Source organism: Ornithorhynchus anatinus, chromosome 5 (assembly GCF_004115215.2).
Source record: "Ornithorhynchus anatinus isolate Pmale09 chromosome 5, mOrnAna1.pri.v4, whole genome shotgun sequence".
In the NCBI taxonomy this organism is placed as follows: Eukaryota; Metazoa; Chordata; class Mammalia; order Monotremata; family Ornithorhynchidae; genus Ornithorhynchus; species Ornithorhynchus anatinus.
The window spans coordinates 2,597,749-2,621,522 of NC_041732.1; the positions used below are offsets into that span (position 1 = coordinate 2,597,749).

The following is a 23,774-nucleotide window of genomic DNA, read 5'->3' on the forward strand; positions in this document are numbered from 1 at the left end:
GCCCCACGTGGGACCACCTGATGCCCCTGTGTCTCCCCCAGCGCTTAGAACAGTGCTCGGCACAGAGTAAGAGCTGAACAATACCATCGTTACTATTATTATTAACAAATACTATCATTATCATTGAGAAACCGACACTGCCCAACATGCACTACGCTTTAAAAAAAAAAAAAAACAACAAAAAAACCTGTACGTAGCACGTGAACCGTCAGGGGGCGGGGCCCGCCCTCCCCTCCGTCATGTGACGGGGGAAGCCGGCTGCGGTCACGTGACACCGGAGGCGGCGGGCGGTGGTGATTGGCCCGCCCGGGTCACGCGCCGGGGGAGACCGAGCAGCGCGGGCGCTGATTGGCGGGTTCGGATCACGTGGAGGGGGCCCCCCCCGCTCACCTGACGGCCGGCTTCCCCCCGAGCTTTCCTCAGCGTCCCTCAGGACCCGGACAGGACCGGACCGGGCCGCCGCCGCCATGGACAACTCCGGGAAGGAGGCGGAGGCGCTGGCCCTGTTGGCCGAGGCGGATCGCAAAGTGAAGAACTCGCAGTCCTTCTTCTCCGGCCTCTTCGGGTCAGTGGCCGGAGGGCGGGCGGGCGGGCGGGCGGCCGGGAGGGGGCGGCCGGGGCCGAGGCCTGCGCGTCTGTCAATCATCCCACCGTATTTCCTCTAATACTCGCCCTCACGACGGTAATTACGGTCTTAAGACACAATCCACTCGGAGACCCTGGATCCACTAAGCGCCTTGCGGATAGTGATGATGGTGGCGGCGTTTGGTCCTGTGTGCCGAGCACTGTTCTAAGCGCCGGGGGAGATCCAGGGTCATCAGGTGGTCCCCCGTGAGGCGCACAGTCATTATCCCCATTTTACAGATGAGGCCACTGAGGCCCAGAGAGTAGTCATCATAATTAGGATGGCATTTGTAAGCGCTTAGTAATAATGATGTTGGTATTTGTTAAGCGCTTATAGTAATCCCTTAAAAATATCCTTTAATAATAATAATGTTGGTATTTGTTAAGCGCTTATAGTAATCCCTCAAAGAATATCCTCTAATAATAATAATGTTGGCATTTGTTAAGCGCTTATAGTATTCCCTTAAAGAATATCCTCTAATAATAATAATGTTGGTATTTGTTAAGCGCTTATAGTATTCTCTTAAAGAATATCCTCTAATAATAATAATGTTGGTATCTGTTAAGCGCTTATAGTATTCCCTTAAAGAATATCCTCTAATAATAATAATGTTGGTATTTGTTAAGCGCTTATAGTAATCACTTAAAAATATCCTCTAATAATAATAATGTTGGTATTTGTTAAGCGCTTATATAAGTATTCACTTATAGAATATCCTTTAATAATAATATTGTTGGTATTAAGCGCTTATAGCATTCCCTTAAAAATGTCCTTTAATAATAATAATGTTGGTATTTGTTAAGGGCTTATAGTATTCCCATTTTACAGATGAGGCAGCTGAGGCCCAGAGAGTAGTAATCATAATAAGGATGTTGGTATTTGTTAAGGGCTTATAGTATTCCCTTAAAAATATCCTTTAATAATAATAATGTTGGTATTTGTTAAGGGCTTATAGTATTCCCTTAAAAATATCCTTTAATAATAATAATGTTGATATTTGTTAAGCGCTTATAGTATTCCCATTTTACAGATGAGGCAACTGAGGCCCAGAGAGTAGTAATCATAATAAGGATGTTGGGATTTGTTAAGCGCTTATAGTATTCCCTTAAAAATATCCTTTAATAGTAATAATGTTGGTATTTGTTAAGCGCTTACTATGTGCAGAGCACTGTTCCAAGCGCTGGGCAGATACAGGGTCATCGGGTTGTCTTTACAGAATGACACACTAATACGGTGCCTAGCACATAGTAGTCCCTTAAAAATAGCATTTAATAATATAATAATAGCGATTGTGATATTTGTTAAGCATTTATTATTGCCAAGCACCGTAATTATAATAATGTTGGTATTTGTTAAGCGCTTACTCTGTGCAGAGCACCGTTCTAAGCGCCGGGGGAGACACAGGGGAATCAGGTTGTCCCACGTGAGGCTCACAGTCTTCATCCCCATTTGACAGATGAGGGAACTGAGGCACAGTGAAGTGACTTGCCCACAGTCAGCCAGCTGACAAGGGGCAGAGTCGTTAAGCGCTTACTATGTGCAGAGCACTGTTCGAAGCGCCGGGGGAGATCCAGGGTCATCAGGTTGTCCCACGTGAGGCTCACGGTCTTCATCCCCATTTTACAGATGAGGCAACTGAGGCCCAGAGAAGTGAAGCGACTTGCCCCCAGTCACCCAGCTGCCAAGTGGCAGAGTCCGGAATTCGAACCCATGACCTCCGACTCCCAAGCCCGGGCTCTTCCCGCTGAGCCACGCTGCTTCAAGGCTGCGAGGCCGTGCCGCCGGCGGCACGGTCGCGTCGACGGAGCGCTTACCGTGTGCGGAGCCCTGAAGTAAGCGCCGGGGGCCAGTGCCAAATCCTCGTTGGTAGCGCGTTCCCGGCCCACAGCGGGCTTCGGCCCCGAGGGGGAGACCGATGAATAGAAATCAATAAATGAGAGGGGGAGACCTATTAATAGGAATAAATAAATGACGGATGCGGACGTAAATGCCGTGGGGCGGAGGGAGGGGTGAATAAAGGGAGCAAATCAGGGCGTTGCAGGAGGGAGGAGGGGAAATGCGGGCTTAGTCAGGGAAGGCCTCTCGGAGGAGGTGTGACCTCAGTAAGGCTTTGAAGGTGCGGCGAGGCGAGCGTCTGGCAGGGAGGGAGGGCGTTCCAAGCCAGGGGCCTACCCGTGTTCCTTCATTCAGTAGTACTTATTGAGCGCCGACTATGTGCAGAGCGCTGGACTAAGGCTTGGAGTGTACAATCCCTATGCGTTGCCCGCACGCGCCCCACCGACTCGGCTCCGGGTCTGATCCGAGCTCTCACGGCCCGGGGAGCCATCCCTCCCCCCACCAAAAAAGACAAAGGCACCCGTCCCCGTCCTCAGGAAGCCCCCAGTCTGAGCGGGGAGGCGGGCCCGCAGCCCGGATGGCCGAGCGACCGCCCGTCAGTGGCTATTAATTGAGCGCTTCTCGCGTGCAGCACACTAGGCGAAGCGCCTGGGGAAGTATAATTCATTCAGTAGTATTTATTGAGCGCTTACTGTGTGCAGAGCACTGACTGAGCGCTTGGAATGGACGATTCGGCAACAGGTGGAGACCATCCCTGCTCACGGTCTAAGCGGGGGCGACGGACCGCAAAACGAGGCGACTTAATCGCGATAAATGGAATCAAGGGGATGGACACCTCATTAACAAAATAAATAGGGTACTAAAAATATATACAAATGATCACAGTGCCGAGGGGAGGGGGAGGGAAAGGGGGGGAAGGGGGCTTAGCCGGGGGGAGGTGAAGGGGGAGCAGAGAGGGAGCAGAGGGAGAAGGGGAAGCTCAGTCTGGGAAGGCCTCTCGGAGGAGTTTGCAGCCGTCAGAGCAGAGCGCGGAAGCATTGTGGATATTTGAGGGTTAATCTAGAGCCCCCGCTGACGGGGTGGATGTATGTGGTGGGGGGGGGGGGCTTGGGGGGTTGCGGGGAGATGGCAAGCAGGGTGGCTCGGTGGCAAGAGCCCGGGCCGGGGAGTCAGAGATCATCGATCCGGATCCCGGCTCTGCCACTTGTCAGCTGGGTGACTGTGGGTAAGTCATTTCACTTCTCTGGGCCTCAGTTCCCCATCCGGAAAATGGGGATGAAGACTGGGAACCCCACGTGGGACGACCGGATTGCCCAGCTCTTGGAACGGTGCTCTGCACACAGTAAGCGCTTAACAGATACCAACATTACTAGTATCCCGGCAAGACTTTTTGGGGGGGAAAGGAGGGCGGAGTTTGGCAAAGGAGAGGCGAGGGCGTTTTGGGCAGCGGGAGAGGCACGAGTAATGGGTTGGCGGTGGCGGATGCGGCGGGGAAGGGGTGACAGAGGACAGCCTTGGCTCGGCCGGGCGGCTTTGGCGAGGATCGCTGGGTGGGCACCGATACGGGCACCGTAGTCCTCGCCCTGTTGGCAAGTTTGGCCCGGGGGCACGTGGCCAGACCGGTGTAGGTGAGATGAATGCCGATGCCCGGAGTTCTCTAACCGGGCAACTTGAGCGGCGGGGCCGGAAGACTGAACGATCACGAAGACGGTTGTTATCCTTTCCCCCTCGCCCTGGGTGCGAGGAAACCCAACGGAGGAAACGGCGAGGAGGCCGCCTCACGGGAGAGACGTGTGCGGGCTGGGTCGTAGCGGGAGATGAGCAGGGCGAGGCGGGAGGGGAAGAGCCTATTAAGTACCCTCGGGTCAGTGGTGAGGAGGCTCTTTGATGGAGAGATGGAATCGCGACCGTTGGAGGTTTTCGAGGAGCGGGGAGAGGGGTAGAATGTTGTTTTTAGAAAATGATCCGGGCGAAGAGTGAAGTGGGGAGGATCAAGGCAGGGCGACGAGCGAGGGGACCGACCCGAGTAAGGATAACGATAACCGTGGTATTGGTTAAGTTCCTTACTACGTGCCGGGAGCTGTATTGAGCACGGGGGTGGACACGAGCAATCGCCTTAATCCCCGTTTTACAGATGAGGGAACTGAGGCGCAGGGGAGTGAAAGCGGCTTGCCCGAGGCCAACACCAGAAGACAAGTGGCAGAGCAGGGATTAGAACCCCTGACCTCTGACTCCCGAGCCCGTGCTCTATCCACCGCGCCGGGCTGCGAGGCGGGAGCACGGAAGCGGTTCGGGGAGGAAGGGGCGGATTCTAGAGCCGTGGCGAGGAGAGGACGGACATTGAATACGGGGGTTGAAGGAGGGTGAGTCGCTCGTGCCAGGGTTGCAGCCTCGCGAGGCAGAGGAGATGGAGGTGGTGGTTACAGGGATGGGAAAGTCGGGGGGGGGGGGGGTGGCGGGGAGGGGCGGGTTGGAAAGATGTGGCGTTCTGTCGAGGATGGGTTAAGTTGGAGGCGTCCGAGTGGCGACGTCCAGGAGGCGGGAAGAGACGCGAGACTGCGGAGAAGGGCGGAGGTCGGGACCGGAGGGGGGGATCCGGGGATCGTCCGCGCGGAACTGGTCGTCGAAGCCGTGGGAGCCATTGAGTTCCCCAAGGGAGTGGGTGTAGAGGAGGAAGAAGGGGACCCAGAAACTTTGAAGGACCCCCACGTTGAACGGGTGGGAGGCAGAGGAGGAGCCGGAGAGAAAGACCGAGGACAGAAAGAACCAGGAGAGGACGGAGACGCGAGGGTTGGATAACGTTCCCGGGAGTAGGGGGTGGTCCGGTGTCGAAGGCGGCCGATGAGGTCGAGGAGGAGGAGGATGGAGTAGAGGCCGTTGGATTTGGCGGGAAGCAGATGGTCGGTGATCTTTGAGAGGGCGGTTTCTGTGGCGTGAAGGGGACGGAAAGCCCGGTGTCGGGCAGGGATCGTCTCTGGTGCCGAGTTGTCCGTTCCAAGCGGCGTAATAAATAGTACATGGTAAGCGCTCAATCAACATGATAGAATGAGTGAGTGACACAGCCGGATTGGAGGGGGTCAAGGAGAGAAACGGAGGAGGCGAAGTCGAAGGGCAGCGGGTGTAGAAGACTCGCTCAAGGAGTTTAGAGAGGCATGGTAGGGGGGAGACGGGGCGGTAACGGAGGGAGCCGCGGGATCAAGGGAGGGTCGTTCTAAGGTAGGAAAGACACACGGGCATTGTTTGAAAGCAGTGGGCAGGAAGCCCTTGGAGAGCTAGTGGTTGAATAATAATAATAACGTTGGGTATTTGTTAAGCGCTTACTACGTGCAGAGCACTGTTCTAAGCGCTGGGGGAGATACAGGGTCATCGGGTTGGCCCACGTGAGGCTCGGTCTTTCATCCCCATTTTCCGATGAGGGAACTGAGGCCCAGAGAGATGAAGTGACTTGCCCCAAAGTCACACAGCTGACAAGCGGCAGAGCCCGGGATTTGAACCCATGACCTCTGAGTCCCCAGCCCGGGCTCTTTCCCACCGAGCCACGCCCGCCTCTCTGTTGTTAAGTATTTGTTAAGCGACCTTACTATGTGCCAGGCACTGTACAAGCAGATGGAGTTGGACACAGCCCCTGTTCCATGGGGGACTCCACAGTCTCAATCCCCATTTTATAGATGAGATAACTGAGGCCCAGAGAAGTGAAGTGACTTGCCCAGGGTCTCACAGCAGACAGTTGGTGGAGCCGGCATTAGAACCCGTGACCCGGGCCCGGGCTCCATCCGCTCCGCCGTGCTGCTTCGCCGTCCCGCCAAAGGGAGAGAAGCAGGGGCGCCTAATGTATAGAGCACAGGGCTGGGAGTCGGAAGGACCCGAGTTCTAATCCCGCGTTCCCCACCGCCTCTCTGCCGCGTGACCCTGGACAAGTCACTTCACTTCTGAATTACCGCCTCTGTAAAATGAGGATTAAGACTGTGAGCCCAAACGGGACCGGGACTGTTGTCCAACCTCATTAGCTTGGATCCACCCCAGCGCTTAGGATAGGGCCTGGAACGTAGTGAGCGCTTCACAAATGCCATAAAGAGGGGCGGCGTGAAAGCAGGCGAGGATGAGTTGAGTGAGGCCGACCCGATGTCCCGACGTGGGGGAGGAGGGTGCCGGGCCTTCTCCGCCCCGCCGCCGCCCCCCGAGCAGGGTGCGTCACGTGCCCCCGTCTTCTTGGTCTTCCCTCTGCCCAGGGGTTCGTCCAAGATGGAGGAAGCGTGCGAGACCTACGCCAGAGCGGCCAACATGTTCAAGATGGCCAAGAACTGGAGCGGTAAGTGGGTTTCTGCTCCGGCCGGCCGAGGGCGGGCCGGGGGGGAGAGGGCGTCGGGCGGGGGGAGGGCGTCCTGGCTGCCCCCGGGGTGGCGGTGGGCCCGGATCGGCTCCGTGTGGGCATCCCGCAGCCAACCCACGTGTGCGTCTCCCTGTCTGTCTCCGTGTTTGTCTGCGTCCGTCCGTGCGCGGCTCCGCTCCGTGGGTCTCTCCATCTGTGTGTGTCTGCGTCCGTCCGTGTGTCTCTGCGCGCGTCTCGTCTCCCAGCGGCCGGCAACGCCTTCTGCCAGGCCGCCCAGCTGCACCTCCAGCTGCAGAGCAAGCACGACGCGGCCACCAGCTTCGTGGACGCCGGAAACGCCTTCAAGAAAGCCGACCCCCAAGGCGAGGCGGGCCGGGGCTGGGCCGGGCGGGAGGCCGGGCTGCTTCTCGCCCTGTGATCGGGGAAATCCTCCAAGCCCTGTCACCCTCACCTCACCTCCCTCTTCTCGCCCTCTCAAGCCCCGAAAGAGACCCCCCCCCCCCCCGGTCACTGGAACCGGGCCCGGGGGACTGGGGGAGCCTTCCTTCCAGCCCTTGACTGCGGGGTGACCGGCCCCAGTGAGCTGTGTGGGCGGGGGGGTGGGGTGGGACCCTCGAATGAGCCACTTCCTCCTCTCCCCTCCCTTGCATCTCACCAATCCCAGAGTCGGGTTTTTGTTTTCTGTTTTTGGTGAGCACTCACTATGTGCCAGGCACCCTACCAAGTGCTGAGGTAGATGGAAGATAATCAGGTTGGACGCAGTCCCGGGCCCACGTGGGGCTCGCGGTCCTAGTCCCCGTTTTACAGGTGAGGGAACTGAGGCCCAAAGAAGCAAAGTGACTTGCCCAAGGTCACAAAGCAGATAAGGAGCAGAATCGGGACTAGAACCCTGGTCTCCTTGACTCCCGGGCCCGTGCTCTATCCGTTCGACTACGCTGCTGCTCCACATTGCAGTGGTCTGTTTATTGTTGAATTGTACTCACCCAAGGGCTTAATACAGTGCTCTGCACACAGTAAGCGCTCGATAAATACGACTGACCGACCGCCCAGCGCCCTGATAGCCTCCACATGCCAAACCCCCGGACTCTAGGCTGCGGGCGGGGTGTCCGTGGACACCCAATCTGTCTCACGTTGGGCCGGGGTGGGGGAGGGTCTCCGCGCCGCTAAAAATGCCTCCACTTCTCCCTCTCCGCAGAAGCCATCAACTGTCTGATGAGAGCCATCGAAATCTACACAGACATGGTGAGTCCCTGGCTTCCGGAAGCCAGTCCTCCCCTCGCTGCTCGGGGGTCCGTGGTGGCCGGGAGCCTGCGGGCCGGGTGAGCCACCCCTTCCTCTGGGGCGGGGGGCTCTGTCTCCTCTGAGGACCCCCGCAAGGGGCAAGTGAACTCCGGATTAATTGCCATCTCGGGGGTGTGGGTAAGGTCGAAGGGTTTGTGAGACAGGGACAATAGCCGTGATGTCTACAGCGATGCGGGACGGCGGGGTTTGGGGAGCGGGGGAAGATGAGAGGTTCCGTTTTGGACATTTTAAGTTTGAAGTGTCGGCGGGATGTCCCGAAAGCGTGTGCCTCCTATCTCGCTGTGGGCAGGGGACGTGAGTGATTATTTCTATAGAGGACTCTCCCAAACGCTTAGTACGGTGCTCTGCGCACAATAAGTGCTCAATAAATATGAATGACTGCCTGACCACCACCAACCACTGTGGGAGGGCTGACGTGTCATAAAATCCCCATCGTTTACATCGTCCGTCTCGCCCTCTAGACTGTAAGTTCATTGTGGGCAGCGAATGCGTCTGTTATAATGTCGTCCTCCTCTCCCGAGCGTTCATCGTAATGTCCTGTACACAGTAAGCGCTCAGTAAATACGTCCCATCGATTGTAAAATGATCTCTGGGCTTAGAGGCGGAGGAGGTCAGCCATCTCGGCCCCGGGCCCGAGTATGGCGGGATTCTCGTCCCGCGAGCGGAGACTCTCCAGCTGGCACTCTCTGCGGGAGACGGGGGGGATCGCCAAGATGACCTTCCGCCGATCTTCTGGGGAAAAGCCGCCCATTCCACCCCCCGACCCCACCCCCGTCTCTCACAGGGCCGCTTCACCATTGCTGCTAAGCACCACATATCCATAGCGGAGATCTACGAGGCCGAGCTGGTGGACATCGACAAGGTCGGTGCCGGCGGGGGCAGAGGGGGACCGGGAGGGCGCCACGGGACTTCCGGGGGACATCTCCGGAGGCCGAGGCCAGGACTCGGCCCCCGGTCTCCCGGCACCCCCGTGACCGCGGCCAGGGCTCCCCTCTCCGGGCCTGTGCCAGCCGGAATCTAATCTGGCTCAGAGATCACTTTTCCTCTCCCAAAAAATAGTAGAACTCCGGGGGGACTCTAGTTTCGGGGGGTGGTTTCGGCACCGGAGCAGAGGAGTCGCGAGCTGCTGGCGGCCGGGAGCCGGGGACCGAGGCCAACGGAGCCCCCCGAGGACCCGGCCTGGCCCCGGCTCTGTGCCGTGCGGGCCTGGAGGGCTTCGAGCTCTTCCGGGGGCTGACGAGCCGGTCGCCGTGATCCCCCTGCCTAGTCATAAATCAGTAACCTTGGCTCGTGTTCTCTCTCCGTTGCTCTTTCTCTTTCCTTCTCCCTTCCTCTCTCCTCTCCCCCCGACTCGCAAATACCCAGGCCATTGCCCACTACGAGCAGTCAGCAGACTACTACAAAGGGGAAGAGTCCAACAGGTAAACCGCCCTCCGCCTCCACGCCGGCGAAGTTGCCCGGGCCAGTCCCCCCGTCCCAGCCCCGCGCCCCTCTCCCCCCCGCCAGGCTCAGCCCTGTCTGCCGGTGGTTCGGTCGCTGGGGCAGAGGGGAGGGGGCCAACCCCAGCGAGGCGGTGTGTTTGCCTCCCTGTTGCCGCGAAGTGGGGGTGGGGGTACCCCTCCCCGCTCCCCGTCCCTCACCGAGACCAATCTGCACCTGCTGGGCCCCGGGCTCCGCCGGGGCGTGCACCGTGTGAGCCGGGGGCTTGGCGCCGACCACTCGGCCCGCCTCCCGCCGCCACTCGGTGACATCAGAGGAGGCCCGAGGCCAGAAATGGCGGGAACCTCCGCGGCCGGGGGCGGCGAGGGCAGCGGGGCGTTCCGCGGGGAAGGGCTCCGCCGGCCCGCTCACCGGGCTGCCATCTGCCCGGCCCTGGCCCGGAGCCCCCGCCTCGCCCCCGCGCCACCCCCGCTTCCAGGTGGCCTCGCTGGCTTCTGGCTACGGAGGAGGCTTCCCGAGTGCCAGGCTGGGCCTGGGCGGAGCTGACTGATGAGCGTCCTGCCCCCTCCACCGGGCCCCCCCGGGCCCTGCCCTGCCCTTCTCTCCTCAGCTCTGCCAACAAGTGTTTGCTCAAAGTGGCCGGCTACGCCGCCCAGCTGGAGCAGTACCAGAAGGCCATTGAGATCTACGAGCAGGTCAGCGCCCGGACCCGGCCAAGGAGGGCTTCCTTTCCCCTCACCGTGACGGTGCCCCCCCCGCTCCCCCTCCGGCCCCGGAGAGCTTCCCAGAGGGGCCGACCGTCTGCCGTGGCGGGCTCAGGTGGTCCCCGGCCCCGCCGCCTCCCCTCCCCGCAACCGGAGCTTCCGCTCCTTCGGGCTCCCCGGTCGCTGGGAGAGGGAGGGCGGTACCTCTCCCGCCTGAGAGCCACGGGGAGGGGCGCGGGTGAAGGGGAGAGGGGTAAGAGCTGCAGAGCGTGGAGGGACCCGCTGGCGGTGGCCAAGAAGGCCTTTGCCCTTGAGGGGGGGATCCGCCCCGCTCCCAGGGGGTGAACTCCGAACCCGGGGAGGTCTTTCCAAGTCCCAACTCCAAGCGGGAAGCGGTGGAGACTAGGGGAGGTCGTCCGGGCCAGCCCCCTGCCACCTAGGATTATCTGCCGCCCCTGAGAGTGAAAGGCTGGGCCGGTCCCCGCTCCCCAGGGACGAATGGCAGGTGACCAGCTAATGCCCCCCGTTCTCTCTTCATCCTGTCATTTTTTGAGTCGTATTTATCGAGTGCTTCCTGAGGGCAGGGCGCTGTACTGAGCGCTTGGGAGAGCACGATACAACAATAAACGGACACGTGCCCCGCCCGCAGCGAGCTTGCACCCCGGCCCCAGAGCCGGGACCCCCCCCCCCCAGCAGCCAGGCCCCCCAGCCTGGAGCGAGCTTCCTACCCCCGACGCCTCACGGCTGGGCCCCGGCGAGGTCCCCGGGCAGCTCCGCCCCGGGGGGCCGGGGGGGAGCCGGGCGGGGCCCCCGCCGCGGGTCCTCACGGCCCCGTGTCTCGGCGGGGGCGTAGGTGGGCACCAACGCGATGGACAGCCCCCTCCTCAAGTACAGCGCCAAGGAGTACTTCTTCAAGGCCGCGCTCTGCCACTTCTGCATCGACATGCTGAACGCCAAGGTGAGCGATGGGCACCCTCGGGGCAGGCTGGCCGGGCGAGAGACGCCCCCAGACTCCACCGCGTTCGTCAGCGGTGCCGGGGGATCCGAACCCTCTAGAGGGAGGACCGGTCCCGCGTCGGACCGGGGCCCGAATCCCTCCGTGCCGGGGCCCGGGCCCCCTGAAAGCGCCTTCTCTTTCGGACGTCCAGCTGGCCATCCAGAAATACGAGGAGCTGTTTCCCAGCCTTCTCCGACTCCAGGGAGTGCAAACTGGTGAAGGTGAGCGAGTCGGGAAGCTGCCGCGTGCGAGCGCCTCCCTGGGTCTCCGCGGGCCTCGGCGGACACGCGCGGGCGCCGCCCTCCCCCTCCGCGGCCGCTGGCGTCCACGCCGGCCCCGAGGGGTCGCGGACTACCCCTTGCCGGGCCCCCCCCCGGCCGCCCCTTTCGAAACGCAGCACGAAGCCGGGTCTCCCGCCCCTCCCCCTCCCCCGCGGTTACGAGGTAGGCCCCGGTTCGGCCACTCCATCCGGCCCCCTGCCTCGAGGCCAGATGCCACCCCACCCGTCCCGACAGATGGGACCGGCTCTGAGGTTCGAGTCCCGCCCCCCTCCCGCAGCCGGCCACCCGGCCGGCGGCACCGCCATCCTCCGGTCACGCGGTTCCGCCCGCTGCCCAACCCGCGGCCCCTCCCCGCCCCTCCCGCCGCGGCCGGGCCCACTTCCCGTCCCGCCCCTGGCCTCTGCACCGCCGCCCGACGACAGCTTCTCACCAGCTTCGGGGAAACGGGCGTCCGGTGACTTCGGCCGGCTCGCCCATCCCTCCTTCCGGGCCCGGTAGAGCCGATGGACCGGGTGGACGGGGGTCCTTGGGTCTCCCCACGCCGCACCCGGCGCTAGAGCGGGAGTTAGGTTGTTGGGAAGGCAAAATCCTGGAGCGCCGTTTTGCTCCCAACTCGCCACGCCGCACCACCCCCACAGAACTCCCGGCGACACCGCTCCGGGCCGGGTCCGACTACAGCGTAACTCCTTCTGAGCCCGGCCCGGGTGCCCGGGTTTGTAGGCCAGCCTGGTCTAAACAGGTGGTGCCTCTTACCCTCCCGGTCGGGGGCGAGGGGTCTCCGAGACCCCAGGATGGAGGACGGAGAGTCAGAGACCCCAGGACTCTCCCTCCTCTCGAGAGGCGGCGGGGCCCGGCGGAAAGAGCACGGGCCGGCGGGAGACCCGGGTTCCAATCCCGGGCGCCCCCCCGACTCGAGGCAAACCGCCGCGTCTCTCTCCGGACCCCGGTTTCCGCCTCCGTGAAGCGGGAACGGGTGGGGGTCGTGCCGATGATCCGGCACTCGACACGGGGCTTTGGGAGGGAGGCCGCGCGGGAGCAACGCGATGGCGGCGATTCTCCTCCAGAAACTGCTCGACGCCCACGAAGAGCAGAACGTCGACAGCTACACCGATTCGGTGAGTCGGCGAGGGCCGGGGCGGGCATCCGGGGGAGACGGCCGGGAGGGTGCCCCGGGTGGGAAGGGGCGTGGGGGGGGGGGGGGGGCGTCTGGCAGGGTCTCCAGACCCGGGAACGGGCCCGGCGCCGCCGGCGGGCGGGGGGGCACGCAACCTCCCTACTCCTCGGCGCTGGTCTGGCCCGCTCCGGTTTCACCCTGCCCCCCGCCCCCGCTCTACCCGCCCCCCGCCCGCCCAGGTGAAAGAGTACGACTCGATTTCGCGGCTGGACCAGTGGCTGACCACCATGCTTCTGCGGATCAAGAAGACCATCCAGGGCGAGGAGGAGGACCTGCGTTAGCCCCCCGCCACCTCCCCCCCTCCCCCGGGTGCTGCACCCTCTCGGTTTCGCCAGGCCGGCCACGGGGTGCCCGGCTCATGCTCCCCGGGGGGTGGAGGGTGGGGCAGGGGGAGGACGCGGGCGGAGGGGATGGAGTAGAGATTTACGCGAGACCTTTTAACCCTTTCTCCGGCCCCCCCCCCCCCCAAACAGCTGCTTTTTTAATGCAACCATAGGTTAAACTTAGAATTGGGGGGAAGGACCGGGTTCAGTGTTTGACATTTCTCTCAAATCGAATCCTTCCTCTCTCTCTCTCTCTTCCCCTATTTAAAACCGGGGGGTCAGGGGCACGGTTTTCTGCCCCGTCCCCCGCCGACCAGATCCTGCTGAAGAAGGAAAGGGGTCTGCTCGTGTGCCCCCTGCCCTCCCCGGCTGCCCAAGGGCATGAAACAGCCACCTGAGGCCCAGTCTGAGTTATTTTGTATGTGGGCCTGTACCCGTCCCCTCTCCCCCGCCCCCCCCCCACCAAACCCCCTTGCCTCTGTTCCACCCTGCTCCCCTCTCTAAGAGCGGAGGGGCTGGGGGGGGTGGAGGGAGGGGGCAGAGTCACGGTCCCCCTCGGGCTTGGTGTCGGGAGCTCCCTGCTGCATGCCTCGACCGATCCCATGGCTGCATCTCTCCCCCCACCCCCCGCCAACCTTGGGCAGGCACCTGCACCGAAAAAGCGATTAAAAATTCGGCACGAACGACGAGAGGCCTTGCCCGTTGGGGGTCGTTTTCTTTCCGGACGCTTGGCGTGCTCCCGTCCTCCCCCTCCTGCCAAGAGGAGGGCCCCGGACAGGGCGGGCCTGGCCCACGGTGAGGAGGCCTTCGCGGCCGAGGCGGGGCGAGGGGCCGGACCCCGGTCGGTTCCGGGGGAGGGGGGCAAATGGAACCCACCCTTTTGCCTCCAGGCCCCTGCCTCTCCCGCAACCCCTTTTCTCACCCGCTCCACCCACCTGGCTTCAGCAGCGGCCCCGGGGGGCCCGGAGGGGGACGGACGGAGGCGGCGGGCAGCCCCAGGAGAGACTCGGCCGCGGGGCCCGGAACGGACCCGGTGTGCAGGGTGGCGGCGGAGGGAGGGGAGGGGGCGCCCGGCACAGCGGAACGGTGGACCAGATGGGCCTGCCGGGGCCACATGGAAGCGGCAGCCCGGAGCGAAACGTTGAGGCGGACGGCGTTTTCGGGACAGCGGAGCGTGTCGCCGCCGCCTCCCGCTCCAACTCCGGCTCTGCTCCTCTCCCTTCCCCGGGCGCCGGCTCCTCGGGTATCCCCCCGGCCCCGCTGCCGTCCGGAGCGGAGACGAGGGCCGGCGGAGCCCTCGGGCCCCCTCGTCTGCCCGGCCCCTTCCGCTCGGTGCCGTTTATTGAGCGCTCGGGAGAGAACCGCGGAATCGGCAGATAGGTTCCAGGCAACGATCCCGGGACCCGGGCGCCTGCCGCTGGCCGTATCACAGTCCACGTGGTCAGGGCATGTCACCGTTTATTGTTGTATTTTTCCCAGGCGCTTAGTACGGTGCTCGGCACACGGTAAGGGCTCAATAAATAGGATCGAGCGAATGTCTCCCTGTAGCAGAGAAAGAGCAGGGGAAGGAGGTGCCCTGGAAGCAGCGGGGCTCAGTGGAAAGAGCCCGGGCTTGGGAGTCGGACGTCGTGGGTTCTAATCCCGCCTCCGCCACTTAGCTGTGTGACTTTGGGCAAGTCGCTTCACTTCTCTGTCCCTCGGTGACCTCATCTGTAAAATGGGGATGAAGACCGTGCGCCCCACGTGGGACAACCTGATGACCCTGTATCTCCCCCGGCGCTTAGAACGGTGCTCTGCCCGTAGTAAGCGCTTAACCAATACCAACATGATTATACAAGCAACTTGGGTTAGACACAGTCCCTGTCTCGCATGGGGCTCACGGTCTTAATCCCCGTTTTACAGATGAGGGAATTGTGGCTCCGAGAAGATAAGTGACTTGCCCAAAGCCACAGAGAAGGCAAGTGGCAGAGCTGGGATTAGAACCTAAGACCTTAGGACTCCGAGACGCCTGTAATAGCCATATAACAGTCCACGTGGTCCGGGAATGTCACCGTTTATTGTATTGTACTTTCCTAAGTGTTTAGTACAGCGTTCTGCACACAGTAAGGGCTCGATAAATAGGGTTGAATTAACGTCTCCGTGTAGCGGAGGAAGAGCCGGGGAAGGAGATGCCCTGGCTTCCCCGCAGAGAGAGACTGACATCACGATGGTGTTGGTTAGGTGCGTATTATGGGCCGAGCACTGTTCTAAGCACTGGGGGAGATAACAGGGTCGTCAGGTTGTCCCATGAGGGACTCAAAGGCTTCATCCCCATTTTCCAGATGAGGTCACCGAGGCCCGGAGAAGTGAAGTGACTTGCCCAAAGTCACACAAGCTGACAAGTGGCAGGGTGGGGGATCAGAACCCACGCCCTCTGCCTCCCCAGCCCCGCCTCGCTCCACTGAGCCACGCAGCTCGAGTCAGAGGTCATGGGTTCTAATCCCGGCTCCTCCGCTCGGCGGCTGTGAGACCATGGGGTTAGTCACTTCTCTGCTCCGGGCCTCAGTGACCTCCTCTGTAAAACGGGGATGAAGCCTGGGAGCCCCACGTGGGACAACCGGAGCGCCTTAGCATCATCCCCAGCGCTTCAAACAGTGCTTAATGATAATAATGTTGGTATCTGCTAAACGCTTACTAGGTGCAGAACTAAACTGTTCTAAGCGCCGGGGGAGATACAGGGTCATCGGGTTGTCCCCCGTGAGGCGCACAGTCTTCATCCCCATTTTCCAGAGGAGGTCAGTGAGGCCCAGAGAGGTGAAGTAGACTGTAAACCCATCACTGGGCAGGGACTGTATCTGTTGCCGAATTGTCCATTCCAAGTGCTTAGTCCAGTGCTCTGCACATAGTAAGGGCTCAATAAATACTATTGAATGAATGAGTGAAGTGACGTGCCTAAAGTCACCCAGCTGAGACGTGGCAGAAGGGGAATTCAAACCCGTGACTCCCAAGCCCGGGCTTGGGAGTCTGAGGTTGTGGGTTCTAATTCCCGCCTCTGCCACCTAGCTGGGTGACTATGGGCAACTCACTTCACTTCTCTGGGCCTCAATTATTCCATCGGTAAAATGGGGATGAAGACTGGGAGCCCCACGAGGGGCAACCTAATAATGACCTTGTATCTGCCCAGCCCTTAGAATGGTGCTTGGCACATAGTAAGCGCTTAACAAATACCAACATTATTATTGTTGTTATTATTATTGGCGCACCGTCAGAGCTTAACCAATACCAACATCATTATAATAATAATAATGTTGGTATTTGTTAAGCGCTTACTATGTGCAGAGCACTGTTCTAAGCGCTGGGGTAAACACAGGGGAATCAGGTTGTCCCACGCGGGGCTCACAGTCTTAATCCCCATTTTACAGATGAGGGAACTGAGGCACAGAGAAGTGAAGTGACTTGCCCACAGTCACACATTATTATTGAAGTCGGGTGAGGCGTGGAAGTCTAGCCCAAATCCCTCCGACTGCCATCACAAGGCCTTCTAACAAACACCAACATGATTATTGGGGTTGGGTGAGGCGTGGAAGTCTAGCCCGAATCCCTCCGACTGCCATCACAAGGCCGTCTAACGACCACCACCATGATTATTCAGCGTGGCTCAGTGGCAAGAGCCCGGGCTTGGGAGTCAGAGGTCATGGGTTCGAATCCCGGCTCGGCCACTTGTCAGCTGTGGGACTGTGGGCGAGTCCCTTCACTTCTCTGGGCCTCAGTGACCTCATCTGTCAAATGGGGATGAAGACCGGGAACCCCACGTGGGACAACCTGATGTCCCTGTGTCTACCCCAGCGCTTAGAACAGTGCTCGGCACATAGGAAGCGCTTAACAAGTAGAAAACAAATACCAACATGATTACTGAGGTCGGGTGAGGCGTGGAAGTCTAGCCCGAATCCCTCCGACTGCCATCACAAGGCCTTTCCCCGAGGGGCGGGGCGCGAGGGGAGAAAGCCCCGTCACGTGGGCGAGGGGGAGGGGGGGCGCCTCCCCCCCTCCCGCGCATGCGCGCGCGGCTCTCTTACGTCATCACGCTCTGCGGCGGAAGACCGGAAGAAGGGGCTTCCCCTCGGGGCTGCCCGGCCCACTGCCTGCTCCATGGAGGCGGCGGCGGCGGCGGGACCGGGGTCCGCGCCGGGGCCGGAGCGGTGCCCGCTGGGGGAGGACAGCTTTACGCGCTTCTCGTCGCAGAGCAACGTGTACGGGCTGTCGGGCGGGGCCGGGGGCCGCGGGGAGCTGCTGGCCGCCACCCTTAAAGGGAAGGTGCTCGGCTTCCGCTACCAGGACCTCCGACAGAAAATCCGGCCCGTCGCCAAGGAGCTGCAGTTCAACTACATCCCGGGTGAGGGCGCTCGGCGGCAGCGCGGCACCAAACCCCGCCCCGGGACGGGGGAGGGGCGGGGGTCAAAGGGCACCAGAGGCCTGCTCGGGGACGGGCTCCGAGGACCACTCTCGACTAATAATAAATTAATAATGTTAATTAGTAATGTTGGTATTTGCTAAGCGCTTACTGTGTGCAGAGCACCGTTCTAAGCGCTGGGGGAGATCCAGGGTCATCAGGTTGTCCCCCCTGAGGCTCACAGTCTTCATCCCCATTTTACAGATGAGGTCACTGAGGCATAGAAAGGAATAATACTAATGTTGGCGTTTGTTAAGCGCTTACTATGTGCAGAACACTGTTCTAAGCGCTTGGGGGAGATACAGGGTCATCAGGTTGTCCCAGCTGAGGCTCACGGTCTTCATCCCCATTTTACAGATGAGGGAACTGAGGCATAGAGAAGAATAATAAGACTAATGTTGGTATTTGAACAGTCAGTCACACCCAGCTGACAAGTGGCAGATCCGGTATTCGAACCCATGTCCTCTGACTCCCCGGCACGAGCTCTTTCCACTGAGCCACGCTGCTCCTCTTAATAAGAGCCCAGGCTTGGGAGTCAGAGGTCATGGGTTCGAATCCCAGCTCCGCTGCTTGTCAGCTGTGTGACCTTGGGCGAGTCACTTGGCTTCTCAGCAGCCTCAGTTCCCTCATCTGGAAAATGGGGATGAAGACCGTGAGCCTCAGCTGGGACAACCTGATTACCTCGTATCTACCCCCGCGCTTAGAACAGTGCTTGGCACATAATAAGCGCCTAACAAATATCAACATTATTATTATTGACGGGTAGAGCCCGGCCCTGGGAGCCAGAGGGACCTGGGTTCTAATGCCGGCTCTGCCGCTTGTCTGCCAGTCACTTCCCTTCCCCGGGCCTCAGTTCCCTCATCTGGAAAATGGGGATTAAGACTGGGAGCCCCACGTGGGACAAACTGATAACCTTGTGTCTGCCCCAGTGCTTAGAACAGTGCTTGGCACAGAGTAAGCGTTTAACCATTACCTTCATTATTATTATTAACTGCTCTGTGACTCAGTTACCACCTCACCTGTCAAATGGGGATTGAGACCGTGAGCCCCATGTGGGACGGGGACTGTGTCCGACTCCATTTGCTTGTATCCAGCGCTTAGTGAAGTGCCTGGCATATAGTTAGTGCTTAATAAATACCACAGTTATTATTATTATCATTAATAAAGGACTCTGGGGGGGGCGGTTAGGGAGTCGGGGGTCATTTTTCCTGCCCCCCTGTACCTCCTCTCCCCAGTGGATGCCGAGATCGTCTCCATAGACACGTTCAACAAGTCTCCGCCCAAGCGGGGCCTGGTCGTTGGCATCACGTTCATCAAGGTACCTCACCCCCCACCCCCTCCCCCCCCCCCCCGCCCCGCCCGGCAGTCTGGTTCCCCACCAGTACTGACCCAGTGTCAATACTGGTGAGGCGGGATCCCCCAGAGGTCATCCCACCCATCCCCGGGCAAGCAGCGTGGCCAAGTAGTTAGAGCACGGACCCGGGAGTCGGACGCTCGCGGGTTCAAATCCTGGCTCTGCCACTTGTCTGCTGGGAGACTTGGAGCAAGCCTCTTGACATCTCTGTGCCTCGGTCCCCTCCTCCGTAAAATGAGACTGTGAGCTCTATGCGGGACAGGGACCGATTCTGACCCGATCATCTCATCTCGACCCCAGAGTTTAGAGCGGTGCCTGCACGTAGTAAGCACTTAATAAATACCATAATGCTCATTACCCCGTGCTTAGCACGGTGCACGGCACACAGGAAGCGCTTCAGAAATACAAGCACCACCATCACCCTGCCCCCGGGCCGGCTGACACCCCCACCCGTCCTCCCCGAGACGTTGTCCCTTCCCCCTCTGCCCACCCCAAAGCCCGACCCGCCCCCTGCCCCCGTCTCACCCGCTTTTCTCGGTTTCCGAGGACTCCGGGGACAAAGCCAGCCCGTTCTTGAACATCTACTGCGACTACGAGCCCGGGTCCGAATACAACCTGGACTCCATTGCCCGTGAGTGTGTGCCCGGTCCCGCCCCGGGGGGGTGGCCACGCCAGCCCGAGAACCGCGCTCGGCCCTCGGCGCCACCCGCCTCCTCCAGGCGGCCTTCCCAGCTCCTCGGCTTCGCTGGGTTAGAGATGAGCAGCTCAGCGGCCCCTTCCGGGGACTAACCATTCATTCGTTCATTCAATAGTATTTATTGAGCGCTTCCTAGGTGCAGAGCACTGTACTAAGCGCTCGGAATGAACAAGTCGGCAACAGAGAGTAGTAGATAGTAGTGCAGCTCCGTTGGCCGCGTGACCTCGGTCTGTCGCCCCGACTCCTTCCGAGAGGAGGGGCCGGCATCAGGTGTCCGGGCAGCCCCCCGGCCGGACAGTGACTCTCTCCCACCCAAGGCCGTATCTAACGGTGCTTGGCACATAGTAAGCGCTTAAATACCGATATTATTATTATCTCCTCCAAGAGGCCTTCCTGACTGCGCCCTCCTCTCCTCCCGCTCCCTTCCGCGTCGCCCTGACCCGCTCCCTTTATTCGTCCCCCCTCTCCCAGCCCCGCGCCGCTTGTGCCCGTATCTGTCATGTATGTATTTATAGTAATATCTCTCTCCCCGTCTAGACCGTAAGCTTGCTGTGGGCAGGGAATGTGTCTGACGATTGAACTGTATTTATCCATTCCATCGCACCGAGCGCGCACTGTGCGCAGAGGACTGTGCTAAGCGCCTGGGAGGGTACAATACGACAATAAACGGACACGTTTGCCGCTCGCGACGAGCTTACAGTCTAGAGGGGGAGTCCAGCAGTACGACTAAATAAAAAAATGCTCTTCCCCAGCACGCAGTAGGCGCTCCATAAATATGACTCCCTGCCCTTTGATCCCATTCAGAGAGCTGCCTGAACCTGGAGCTGCAGTTCACTCCGTTCCAACTGAGCCACGCCGAGTAAGTCCTCCCGGGAGTCCCCTTCTCCGGGACCCGCGGGGGGGGGCTGGTCCCCGACGACGTCCCGCCCCCCCCAAGCCTCGGGCCCTCCGCCGTGCTTCCCTAAGGAACGGGGAATGGCCGGGGCTCCCTGGGCCCCTCCCGACCCCTGGCCCGTCGTCTGTCTTCCCGGAGGAATGGGCCGGAGCTGGCAGCAGGGAGAGGATGCGGGGTTAGAGCTCGGGGTCGTTGTAGAGTCTCCGGGGCCCGGGGGGAGGATCCGGGGTTTCAGCGTGGGGGCCGTCTGTCCCAGGGTGCGGGTCGGGGAGCGGCTGGAGACGGTGTTTCTGCTGAGCGGCAACGACCCCGCGATCCATCTGTACAAGGAGGTGAGCCCGGCGGGTGCCCGTTGGCCGGTGGGGGCCGGCGGGGGCGGCGGTTCCTTCCGGACGAGGGCCGGCGCGGGCCCTAGCTCGCCTCTAGACTGTAAGCTCACTGTAGGTGGGGAGCCAGTCTATCTGTTGTTCTACTGTCCCCTCCCAACCGCTCAGTACCGGGCTCTGAACGCGGTAGGCGCTCAATAAATACAATTGACTGACCGGACGGGGTCGGGCGGGGGTCTTGCGCAGGACGAGGGTCTGCACCAGTTCGAGGAGCAGCCGGTGGAGAATCTGTTTCCGGAGCTCGGGGAGCTGAACAGCAGGTAGGAGGCAGTCCCCCCGCCCCACGGCCCTTCCCGAGCCCCCCGGGTGGTAGGACCCGCGTCAGAGAGAGCTCGTCGGTCCTCTACCTCCCGGTCGCCACGGGGAGGGCCGGCGATGGGACGCGCTGGGGCCCGGGGAGGGATGGGGCGGGAGGGGGAGACCCCTGCCTTCCTCCCGCTCTGGCTCCCACCCCCTCCCGCCTCTTCCAGCAATCGATCATTCGTTCCTTCAGTCGTATTTATTAAGCACTTACCGTGCGCAGAGCATCGGTCTGAGCGCTCGGGAGAGCACGATACAACAATAACAGACACATTCCCTGCCCACGGGGAGCTCACGATGCCGTTTGGCCTTCGGCAAGTCACGCCACTTCTCTGGGCCTCAGTTAACCTCATCCGTAAAACGGGGGTGGAGACTGCGAGCCCCACGTGGGACGGGGACCGCGTCCGACCCGATTTGCTCGTGTCCCCCTCGGCGCTTAGTACGGTGCCCGGCACAGAGTAAGCGCTTAACGGATCCCACAATTATTACGAATGAACGAATCCCAGCGTGCTGTGGCTGGACGTTCGCAACCTCCCGGGGTCGGCACAGAGGATCACGGCCTTCGGCTGCCAGAGCGGCTTCGTCCAGGTGGCCTGGGTGGACCAGGCCAGCAGAGGTGAGAGGCTGAGGGCCGCAGGTGGGAGGGGCGGTGGGCGGGTCTTCCCTCGACTGGCCCCAGTCCCACCCTGCCGTCCCCGACTTACCGTCCCCGGGGGTCCCCTCCCCGCCGTCCAGACGGTAAAACCGAGTCCGGCGGGTGCCCGTCCACCCGCCCCCCCCCCCGCCGCCCCCAGCCGTGCTGCGCACCTGGAGCGTCCAGCAGGACGGCCCATCTCCCGCGTCCTCGTCTTCGGCCCGTCCCCCGGCCCCGCCGAGGACCGCCCCCGGCCGCCGCCTCTGCCGACCCCCCCGCCGAGGGCGCCGCCGACCCCAGCCCCCCGGCCGTCGCCCGGCCCGGTAGGAAACTCCCCGGCCGGGACGGGGGAGGGCCCGCGGTGGCCTGGCGGGGGAGGCCGGGACCGTCGGGTCCCCCGTCGTCCCTCCCGACCGCCCCCTCCTCCCGCCACCAGATGCAGCCGAGGAGCCGAGACCCCCCGGAGAATACAGCGTGCTGGTGGCCAGCATGATCGAGCTCTCTGTAGTCTACCGGTGAGAGGAGGGGGCTGGGGGAAGAGGAGGGGTGAGGGGACAGAGAGGAGGGGGGCTGGGCGGATGGTATAGAGAAGCAGAGTGGCTCAGCGAGTAGAGCCCGGGCCTGGGAGTCAGAAGCGCTTGGCTTCTGTTCCCGGCTCCGCCGCGCGTCTGCTGTGCGACCTGGGGCGAGTCGCTTCACTTCTCTGGGCCTCAGTGACCTCATCTGGAAAACGGTGATGAAGCGCGTGAGCCCCATGGGGGACGGGGACTGGTTCCAACCAGATCGGTTTATAACCACCCTAGCGCTTAGAATGGTGGTCGGCACATAGTAGGCGCTTAACAAGCACCAGAATTATTAGGGGGAAGGCGGGAGGGGTGGAGGAGGGTGACGGATGAGCGGGGTGAGACCCCGCCGGCCACTTCTCCGGCCACCTCGCAACCCCGCCGGTCCCGGCTCATCCCGCCGGTCACCTCTCCGGTCCAGGAACGTGCTGCGGAAGGGCCTCGGCGACCAGGTGCTGCTGCCCGACAGCGACCAGTTCGACAGCGTCCTGTGCGGGCTGGTCACCGACGTGGACTTCGACGGCCGCCCTGAGATCCTGCTGGGCACCTACGGGCAGGTTGGGGAGCGTGGGGCAGCTGGGAGGGGAGCGGGGGAGGGCCGGGGGCGGCCGGGACGGCCTCGGAGTCAGCGTCCCGCAAGTCCGCCCCCTGCCTCGGCCTCCCTTCCACGAGGACGTCTCTCCTAGGTGCCTGCCCTTTGTCTCCCTTGCCCCCGCCCAGGAACTGCTGTGCTACAAGGAGCCGGAGGGTCCGGGGGACCCGGCGGGGGGCTTCCGGCTGCTCTGGCGGAGGAGCTTTCCCAGCCCCCTCCTGGCCATGGAGCACCTGGACCTGACCGGAGATGGCCTCCGCGAACTGGCCGTCGTCTCCCTCAAAGGCCTGCACATCCTGCAGGTACAGCCCACCCCGGGGGCAGCGCGGCCAGGCCCCCGTCTCTCCCCGCGGGCTCCCTCGAAGGCCGGCGCGTCCTGCCGGCACGGCAACCCCGGGCTCGGGCCAGGCCCCTGGGCCGGACCAAGACACCGAGGCACTCCCGGAATCACTTCCTGGCTGATCCCCACCCTCAGCCCTCGGTGGGGGTGGGTTTGGGCTCCCCCCCCGTCTCCTCCTCCTCCTCCCTCCTCTCTTCTCCCCTCCTCTCCCCCTCCCCCTTCCTCCTCCCCACCCTCATCTCCCTCACCTTCTCTCCTCCATCTCCTCCCCCCTCCCCTTCCCTCACGTCCCCCCCCTCCCGTTCCCCCACCCCCACCCCAGCACAGTCTGACCCAGACGGCGGCCCGGATACTGCAGCGGCTCCGGGAGCAGGTGGAACGGCAGAGGCAGCAGAAGGCAGGGCCGAGCAGCAGCCCGCCCCCGGCCGACCCCCGGGACTAGATTTCCGCCCCCCGCGCCCTCTCGCCTCCTCCCCTCCCACTCTCCGGCGGAGACCGGGGCCAGAGTGGCCCGGGGGCGGAGTTTCGGTTTCCCACCGGGCCTTGCTGGTGGCGGCTGGCTTGATCAGATA

At 61.8% G+C, this 23,774-nt stretch overlaps 2 protein-coding genes across 2 annotated transcripts; both read left to right on the forward strand.

Annotated features, from left to right (window-relative positions):
- The first annotated feature begins 396 nt into the window (after window positions 1–396).
- NAPA (NSF attachment protein alpha) lies at window positions 397–13,069 on the forward strand. The gene is given in 12 exon segments (XM_029066611.2): window positions 397–565; window positions 6,691–6,770; window positions 7,037–7,153; window positions 7,987–8,033; window positions 8,878–8,955; window positions 9,459–9,514; window positions 10,144–10,228; window positions 11,091–11,195; window positions 11,386–11,412; window positions 11,414–11,455; window positions 12,580–12,630; window positions 12,869–13,069. Coding segments are annotated over 12 exon segments (888 nt in total). The 5' UTR covers window positions 397–467; the 3' UTR covers window positions 12,971–13,069.
- Window positions 13,070–17,125: 4,056 nt separating this feature from the next.
- KPTN (kaptin, actin binding protein) lies at window positions 17,126–23,736 on the forward strand. The gene is given in 13 exon segments (XM_029064313.1): window positions 17,126–17,384; window positions 18,677–18,759; window positions 19,342–19,426; window positions 20,297–20,351; window positions 20,644–20,719; window positions 20,960–21,033; window positions 21,580–21,689; window positions 21,868–21,903; window positions 21,906–21,963; window positions 22,163–22,222; window positions 22,692–22,827; window positions 22,991–23,164; window positions 23,525–23,736. Coding segments are annotated over 13 exon segments (1,311 nt in total). The 5' UTR covers window positions 17,126–17,140; the 3' UTR covers window positions 23,645–23,736.
- The last annotated feature ends 38 nt before the right edge of the window (window positions 23,737–23,774 follow it).